This window comes from Salvia splendens, chromosome 16, assembly GCF_004379255.2.
Source record: "Salvia splendens isolate huo1 chromosome 16, SspV2, whole genome shotgun sequence".
NCBI lineage: Eukaryota > Viridiplantae > Streptophyta > Magnoliopsida > Lamiales > Lamiaceae > Salvia > Salvia splendens.
The window spans coordinates 17,327,380-17,336,845 of NC_056047.1; the positions used below are offsets into that span (position 1 = coordinate 17,327,380).

The following is a 9,466-nucleotide window of genomic DNA, read 5'->3' on the forward strand; positions in this document are numbered from 1 at the left end:
TTTCTAGAATATTCAAATCAAATTATATGAATAAAACAAATAATAAATACTAATATACAAAATAGTTTTTTCATTTAAAAAATATTCTATTTAGTTGAAAATCTATTAATGCATTTTCACAATCACACATCACACTCCTCCGTCCTCTCTCTACCGCAATTTGGATCACATTTTTGCCCAATTCCAAAAAATTGAAATTTTGCGAAAAAAGAATCCGACCCAATACGAACTTGTCCGAAAATCTGAAATTTAATTTGAAAAAAAATTCTGAAATTGCATAAAAATACAAATTGAAAATTCCAATACCAAAATCCAAAAATCTAAGTATGGAACAACATTAGAAGTTTTCCATCAGAAATATTTATATTCGATAGGTTTATAATAATGATACTATGTTTATTACATGGCCAATGGCAAAAAAAACTACTATCATCAATTATATCATTACTTTAACATTCAATTATCCTATAGTCCATGATTTGGGAAAAATTATGTATGCTTTCGACAACTGTAATATTGATTTCTTATGAGTTCACCCAATCACATAATTTTGGCGCTATGTATCATAATTTTGGCACTACTATAGCTTGATAACTTACTTACGTGACATTATCTGACGTTAACCAAAACAACGTTATGTTGTAGGTAGCGAAACTCTGTACTACTAAATTACATAATTTTATTTACTGAATTATGATTTGTATTAAGTTATATTAGAGCTCAAATTTTATTTGGGTGTGAAATCCTTGATAATTTACAAATAGATTTTAAAGTTAGATATGTAAAATTAAAAATTAATGATAGTTTAAGAATTACATACAACTTAGTTTATAAAACGATTTAATCAACAGGTTATATTTTGATTTTAATACTATATCCTACGTAACACAGACTATACTTTATACTCAGGCCATTGTCACATTAAACAATAATTCTACTGCAACCATTTATATCAAACTCAAAAGTCAAAAGAATATTCTATATTCACTTATTTTTTAAATTTTAAATCTTAACTATATATTTATATAAATTACGCATTCACCTCAGTAATTTTCCAAATATAATTAAATAATTTAAATACAATTATTTATAATAATATATTATATTTATATATATTAAATATATTATGCATTCAATAAAATATATAATACTAATAATTTATATAAAATAAAATATATACTATCAATTGACCTTTTCAACTAAATATTGATGAAACCGTCTATACCTTAAAACAAATAAATTACACATCACATGTAGTAAATATCTATTGATTAATATTGGTTTAATGAGATGAACTGATTAATATGGTTTAATGAGATGAGATGAACTGATTAATATGGTTTAATGAGATGAACTGATATATATATAATACATCTCGTTATTTCGGATCTTCATCCGGCTCTGGTCTCTGGATCGCTCGTTGTGGGGAATTAGACGACGTCTGTGAGGAATCTGGAACAGCAATTTTCAATCCAACACAACGTGGCCGCTCCTATTTCGATTCCGACTCCGACTCCGACTCCGACTCCTATACGTTGGTGGTGAGAGATCCCTCCAATTGTTAATTCGTAGGAGATCTTATCAATTTCCCAAACGATTTCAGATCCGGCCAATCACGCTGCGATTTGGCCGATTGCAATCCTTTTTTTTTCTCAATTCATATTAATAAATTGCGTGTTTCTTCTTTGATGGATAGCTAGCTGATCAGTTCAATTCAACTTGAGAGAAGGTATTGCTATCTGCTGATCCACTCAAATCCAATCACTCCGTGCAGTCGTTGAACTTTCAGAATGAAGATTGCGACTTCTTCTTTGGCAATCGTGACTGCTCTTCTTCTTGTCGTGGCTCAGTTACCTCTGGGACTCACTTTCTCATCTATGGCCCCGGCATTCTTATGGTCGTCTCATCTAAATGGGTAAATCTTATTTGAAGTTTCTCCTATTTGTGTATGCTATCCTAGTATTATCTGTTTTTGCTATATATTTGACCGTTATTTAGCAGGTCCTTATATGTATACGGTGTATTCATGGCTAATTTAATGGAGACTCCCAATGAAGACTCTGGAAGTTGATGTTGTGTGGTCAGGACATCTCGGATATAGCATATGCTTAATGTTTCAAATCCTACTAATGAGACTTTAGTTTGGTCCCGGGCACAATTTGATTTAGAGGGTGTTTTGTTGCGCTTCATATAAGATGACGTATATTAGAATTATAAGTTTTTGGAACGATGAGATGATAACCTTATAAGATCTTATTGATGGCAAGGTTGTAAATTGTAATTAACTATTATATGATTTGTTTCGTGCGTTAAATTGTTCCATTCTACTAAAGTTGCATCACTTACTTTTCAAAGAGCTTATGAGCTCTTAAAATCTTATTTTTGGAGCAAATAAGATCTTGAAAAGAACTTGGCCACCAATTACTTTGAGGTGCTTACTATAACAAATATGGTCCTGTTTTAAGACCAGTCATATGAATTATTACCCATGACCTTCCCACCCATTCCTTAGTTTTGTGTGATGATGTGCTCAAGGATCTTCTACATTAGGAGCTTTTCACAAACTATAATTATCTAAAGCTTTACAAACATGAAACAGGAAGAAAGAAATGGTTGATTACAGAATCCTCGCTCCTAGGGATTTAGCCAAATCTACAATGACTGAAGGAGGATGGTCAAAATACCTGGTATATCTACATCCTTGATTCAGATTTTGATATCAAATGAATCAGATTGTTTAGACTAAACAAGTGTGAAAATATAGGTTTAGGTTACTGGTCGGAAGTATATAAATGGTGGTTTCATTTTATGCAGTGCTCAAGCGAGGAAGTTCAAGGATCCAATAACTTTGCCTTCCTTTTTATTGGATCAGAGGTATTAATATTTTTTCTTCTTCTTTCTTCTTTCTTTTTCCATTTTCATTTTGATGAATATGTGTGTACGTGAAATTGGATGCCTCTTATGCTGATCCTACTCTACACCCACATTCTTAAGAATAGATTTCTCTTTCGAATTGACAGTAATCTTAGTATGCTAACTTTCTACTCTCACGCTAAATTAAGGAATATAGATGAGCAGATACATGTATTTCTTAAGAATGGATGAGCGCACTTGTTGCACATTGTCTATGGTTGTGGAATATATAACAACTGAATCTCTTCTTTTCAGAATCCCAGTTGATATATTGAGGTGCCTGTCATAACCTAAAGAAAATACATGATGATCCATCCATGATTTTCATGTGGAAAGTTAGGAAATTTTCAAAAGAACTACAAAAACATGTGCAACTTTCATGCCACTAGTACTGTATTATTTCTTATTGTATCTTTTGACATGTATCTGTTTATGCAGTTGCAATCTCTGGAAGTTTCCAGACCCGCAAAGACTGATCTAGCACTTATTGACTTGCTTAAGGTTAATTGGTTTCCTCTTTACTTGAGTACTGTAATTATTTATTTTAGCCTACTATCATTTGACACATGTAGCTAAAGTGTGACTACTTCATGACAGGACTCATTTTCCAACTCCAATTCCTCTGTGGCTTTTCCTTATGTAGTTGCTGGAGAAGAGAAAGTATCCATAGAGAGTTCTCTGCTTTCTGAGTTTGCTGAAACTTGTCAGCATAATTTTGGAGTCAGTAGAATTGCTCTAGTGGGGTCATGTTCTGTGGATGGTGAAAATTTTGATAAAATAAATGATGTTAGCTCGGCTAATGTAAGTCCACTGACAACCGCGAAATTTGACTGTTTTTTTCTGGTCCTATTCAATGACATAGTTTACATCACTTGCAGGACTACCTGTACTCAAGGATTGAAAAGTCTTCGGACGGGCACACTGATCTGATTGTCATGTGCCCTGGAGATTCCATGTTATCACAGGATAATGATCAACCACATTCTGAAAGTATGCTGTGTTAAAAAAGATTATTATTGCTGTTGTTGCTATTATGTCGAGTCTGTAGATTGGAGTTAACTAACAATTTGATTACGTATGCAGGCAGCATTCTTTCTCAACTCCTAAATGCAGTGAATGAGATGGGTGCAAAATATTCGTTCCTCTACATTTCTGATCCGTTTAGATATGATGAGTATGTCTCACACAAGGGACTGGAAAGGTTCCTTGCTGAAGGTACCGTGGGAAATGTCTCTGCTAATTCCACTGGCTGTGATGAAGTTTGCCAGATTAAGTCATCTCTTCTGGAGGGATTACTAGTGGTAAGTAAAAAGTTAGCTACTGAGGCTGGAAAGCTAAGTGTTATATTCAAGTTTCTCTGCCTTGTTATATGTTACTACTCTCAGTTCACGCTATATTTGGAATCTGTTGTATTAACAGTATATATTTGTCTCAAAGTCTGGGTTTTATAATTTTTGCAGGGGTTTGTCTTGCTTATTATTTTGATATCAGGGCTTTGCTGCATGATGGGAATTGATACTCCTACAAGGTTCGAGACTCCAGAAGCATCTTGATTCAGAAACCTGTGAAGGATTTTTGTGTTCCTGTAGTGGTGGTGATGATGGTTTTCTGCTATGTAATTTCTTTAGCCTCAGAGATATTTTTTATTTATGAGTGAACAAATAACATCCTGCTTGTGCACACTTTTTATGAGGAAGTAAGTTGAATAATGGAAATAGCTTCCACGTAGGAGTTTGTCGAGCAAGGAGTCATGGTTTTTTACACTTCCATTTCATTCCGTCTTGTTAGTTTTCTGCTCTTTATGTTCTTTATGTAGAAGCCACTGCCATTCTCATTATCCAATTGATGGGGGTGAACGTGAAACATTGAAGTGAAATGCAACCAATGGTGTTGCGATGACGACTAGTGGAGTCGCAGTTGCAAGTGGGGGCGAAGGTATAAAAACGAGAGGTTGAACCTCGGTTAGGGTTGGATGGATGTCGGTGGGGCAGGAAAACAAAGGTTTCCCGTCGCACGACAACTAAAAGGTGGAGGCAACAACTCAAGTTGCTGCCTGAAGAGCTTTAGCTTTGCCTTGGTGGTAGCAAGGGAGCACGTGAACTGAAACACGAATATAAAATAAGAACGACAAAACACAATGAAAATATTTATAACTTGATGTAAACTGAATAAATTAATTATCCTAGATACACACTTTTGAGGTAGTTTAGTATATAGTTATTACTCTTTTCATTATGCTCGTTGTTCTTTTTTAGGACCAAAAAGTTATTTTAGGTAGAGGCATATATTTGTGATCAATTTTGAGTTTTATTCTTATTTAGGCATATATTTAGAACTGATTTTGAACTTTAGGCTTATTTAAATTAAATTGTAGGCCACTATATTATTCTCAAGATTATACTCCTTCCGTCCCATGCTACTTGTACTATTTCATTTCGACTCGTCTCAAACTACTTACATTATTTATAATTTAAGTTAGAATTAATGTATTTAATTAATATGTTAGATTAAATTAAGAGCTCATTTATTAAGTTCATTTCACTTAAATTTTAATTTAAGCATTCTAAAAAATCAATCTCAAATTTACAGCCTAAAATGAAAAGTGCGATTAGATTCTACGGAGGGAGTATCTAGTTTAACATCAAATTGTAAATTGCAAGAAAAATGGTAAGTTTGACTATTTACTTGGTTCAAGTAATGAAATGCCATGATTTGGTACAGAATTCTTTCGGATAATTTATTTCTAGTAGTATTAAGAAATTTTGGACCATAATTTTAGAATCGTATTCTTTCTTGATTTCGTTTTTCAGGCCCATTATTTTAGAATCACTTTGATCGAATAAGAGATGCAATATTTAAAATATTTTGATTAAACAAGTGAATCACATAGAATATTGGAGCATTAAACTTTTTTAAGAAAAACCTTATGGTGCATTTATTTAAAATAAAATAAATATGGACCAAACCAGAAGCTAATACATGTAAAACCAATTTTAAACTTTAGACTTTAAAAGAAAAACGAGTGAGCAGGAAATTCAACTTTGTCCAAAACATAAAAAAACATTTGGAATACATGATTCGGAAACCATTGCAAACTCGAGAAGAAGATTATATGGAGCTCCCAAACACCGTAGATTGTTTTATGGCTCCATTGGATATATATATATATATATATATATATATATATATATATATATATATATATATATATATATATATATATATGGTTTTGATCCATGCAAAAGCATTCTTAATACAAAAATGCAGAACCAAGCATACAAAAGTCATTTTTAGGTCATTGTAAGCTTATTTTTACGTCATTATAGTAAGGATGACATGAAATGATCTTAACATGACCTCAGATCCAAAGTTTATAATATGACCTAAAACTGCTTTACAATGACCCTCCGTGTTTTTGTTTAATTATTGACCATTGGATTGTCAAATCTCATGGTCAGGATTTGGTCTGGATTTTGTATTGAGATCAAGTTTTGTATTGATCATTTTCATATATATATATATATATGGAGATTATCAAAATAAAAATGCATTTAAATCCATAAATGCAGCCCAAATTTTGGCCCTAGGATTAGATGATCTAATGGTCAATAATTAACCAAAAACACGGAAGGTCATAATTAAGCAATTTTAGGTCATATTATAATATTTGGGTTTAATGTCATGCTAAGATCATTTTAGGTCATGCTTTGTTAGCATGACCTAAAAAATAACTAACTATGACCTAAAAGTGCCCTATGTATGATATTGTTCTACATTTTTGTATTTAAATCTAGTTTTGCATAGATCAAAACCCTATATATATATATATATATATATATACACACATTGGCGGACACAAGAAGATGGGATAAGGGGCTTAAGCCCCTCCCAAAATATATTTTTAATCATTTTTTCTACTACTGTTATTTCCAGATTGGTTGAAAATCATGTTTAGCCCCTGCCAAAATGTGTCATTAAAGATTAAATTATTGAAAAGTGATTAGTTGGAAGGGGCTGAAATTTGAAATTAGAGAATGAGAAAGTACCAACTCTCAACAATGGCTGCCAATCGTATCCAAGCCTCCTAGCTCAAGTGGTTGAGAAGGGTGGCAAGGATATGACACCATCCTGGAGGTCTTGAGTTCGACTCCTGGATGGCGCGACTTTGGGATTAATTTCCCTGTGGGCCAGTTCAAGGTTGTTTCCTTGGGGCTTGGCAAGCTTTCGAGCCTGGACGCGTCTGAGGGTGACCGGTAGTCTACCGGGGCTGAACTCGTTGGAGGGAAGCTAAAGTTACTTAATTGGAGTATAAAATTATTATTGAAGTAAATTCTTAAGCCTTTTTCACTCTATTTCCCTCGCGTGTTAGACACGTTTCACCTAGCATTCTAATTTCTTACACTAATAGTTTTATCAATATAATTTGATGAAATATTTATTAAAAGATTTAAAATTTGTTTCCTGAATGGAGTGCATTTATATTTAAACGGCTTTTTACTTATGAGATGTTTTAATCAGTTATTTATTTTTAATATTAATAAGAGTGTGATCCTCAATTTGTTTCGATTAGAAATTTAGGAAGTACTTTTACAAGAGTCGCGAATATATTTGGAGTATAAAATTATTATTGAAGTAAATTCTTAAGCCTTTTTCACTCTATTTCCCTCGCGTGTTAGACACGTTTCATCTAGCATTCTAATTTCTCACACTAATAGTTTTATCAATATAATTTGATGAAATATTTATTAAAAGATTTAAAATTTGTTTCCTGAATGGAGTGCATTTATATTTAAACGGCTTTTTACTTATAAGATGTTTTAATCAGTTATTTATTTTTAATATTAATAAGAGTGTGATCCTCAATTTGTTTCGATTAGAAATTTAGGAAGTACTTTTACAAAAATTGTCAAAACTAAAAGATATTTCGTTTTTCATTAGTCCATTGAATTAATATAAATTTTAATCTATTTGTTATATATTACTCCATATCTTTTAAACTAAAAGATTTTTCATTGCGTATATTTAATGAGTTTTTTCAATGATTCGTAACATACATATCTTAGCGTTTTTAATCAATAGAAAATTTAGTGTCCAGGGTGGAACTGTCATTTTTAGATAACGTGGGAGTAATTTTTAGTTAGTTATAAGTTCATTTTCTAAAATTAGGATTTTAAGAATATAGAGATCATTTTTAGATTATTTTAAATCATCCTTATTAAAATAACTAAAAACTGAATAAAAATTACTTTCGCATTGTCTAAAATTATTCAATCTAGCTCCTGCCAATAAATTTTTCTGTGTCCGCCACTATATATATATATATATATATAGGTATATATATGCTTTTGATTAAAATCCAAGCTTCTTCTTCCATCGCCGCATAATCAAAGACAAGAACAAAATAATTAAGAAATCATGTCTCAACTAGAATTTCAACAACAGACAACAAAGGAAAAATAAATAAATTCTAGTGCTACAAATTCTGAAGAAAAAACAAATCCATAAAAATGACGCAAAGCAGATTTCATATAAAATGAGAAAACCAAAATTTATAAATGAAAAGAAAATCAGTTGAATTTAAAATGAAAAGCCCGCTGATCCATCATCGCCGGCAAGAACAAGCTCCGGCGGCAGGCAGTCTTCATCGCAGTAGAAGCAGAATAAGACGACGACGGGGATAAAGGGAGGAAAACGGAGCCACCAGCAACCGACAAAAGGAGGGCGGCGTCCGATGCCCCAACCCTTCCCCGCGCGCCCCTTCACCGCCCCTGACTGCTCAGATAAGATCAAGCAGATTGTGCCCTAACTGGGAGTGGATCCCCTGCTTTGGTGGAAACGCGGCAGGGGGTGCTGTGCTATTAAACAACACCGTATTGATTCAATTGCTACTTCTCCTTATTTTATCATTTAAGCCAGCATTTTGTTTTAATTGCTACCCTCCCTTATTCGTTTTGCTTCAATTGCTATACTCCCTTATATTATTATTTAATGATATTTGTACAATTATTTTAGTTAATACATACTACAGTATTTATTTATTGCACTATTCCAATGTCTACACTCCACGCATATGAAATCAGAATTATTTATTATTTTGTTGAATAAGGGAATTTACTTATATAAGTAATAATGTTTGTTGAATATTAACTTTGGTAATTAAAATTTATTATTTAAAATTATTTTAAAATGATACTCCACAGTTAAAGCTTGTTATAATACTTCATCCGTTCTATTCGAGATGTCCACATTCTTGAATGACACATGATTTTAGGTGAAATAGTTGTGTGTGATAAACTAGAGTGAAAAGGATGATTGAATATTTTAATGAGGGGGGAAAGATGAATTTATTTTCAAATATAGAAAGTGAACATCTTGAGTGTGACACTAAAATGGAAAGGTGTACATCTTGAGTTGGACGGGGGTATGATTAAAAACTTATCATGATTTAAATCTAAATAATAAAATTAAAGTATACTCCCTCCAACCAAGAAAATTTGTTGCATTTTCCCATTTTAGTCCGTTCCACAAAATTTGTCACATTTCACTTTTTGCT

The 9,466-nt window shown here is 32.4% G+C and overlaps 1 protein-coding gene across 2 annotated transcripts; it reads left to right on the forward strand.

Moving 5' to 3' along the window:
• Positions 1 to 1,366: 1,366 nt before the first annotated feature.
• On the forward strand, positions 1,367 to 4,657 carry LOC121772107. Of its 2 annotated transcripts, none has more exons than XM_042169086.1 (9): positions 1,367 to 1,541; positions 1,701 to 1,915; positions 2,600 to 2,687; positions 2,815 to 2,874; positions 3,352 to 3,414; positions 3,511 to 3,714; positions 3,792 to 3,903; positions 3,997 to 4,214; positions 4,374 to 4,657. In XM_042169086.1, exons 2-9 carry the CDS (start codon positions 1,791 to 1,793, stop codon positions 4,464 to 4,466), a joined length of 963 nt encoding a protein of 320 aa, XP_042025020.1. In that variant the 5' UTR covers positions 1,367 to 1,541; positions 1,701 to 1,790; the 3' UTR covers positions 4,467 to 4,657. The 2 variants fall into 2 exon arrangements, with proteins under 2 accessions (XP_042025020.1, XP_042025019.1); XM_042169085.1 differs by having other exon boundaries at positions 1,369 to 1,541; positions 1,697 to 1,915.
• The last annotated feature ends 4,809 nt before the right edge of the window (positions 4,658 to 9,466 follow it).

Excerpts from the sequence above, each read along its gene's own strand:
- LOC121772107 (XM_042169086.1), top strand. The coding sequence starts at position 1,791 with ATGAAGATTGCGACTTCTTCTTTGGCAATCGTGACTGCTCTTCTTCTT. Across the intron at positions 1,916-2,599 it reads TGGTCGTCTCATCTAAATGG|GAAGAAAGAAATGGTTGATT; the intron begins GTAAATCTTATT and ends AACATGAAACAG. Across the intron at positions 2,875-3,351 it reads TCCTTTTTATTGGATCAGAG|TTGCAATCTCTGGAAGTTTC; the intron begins GTATTAATATTT and ends CTGTTTATGCAG.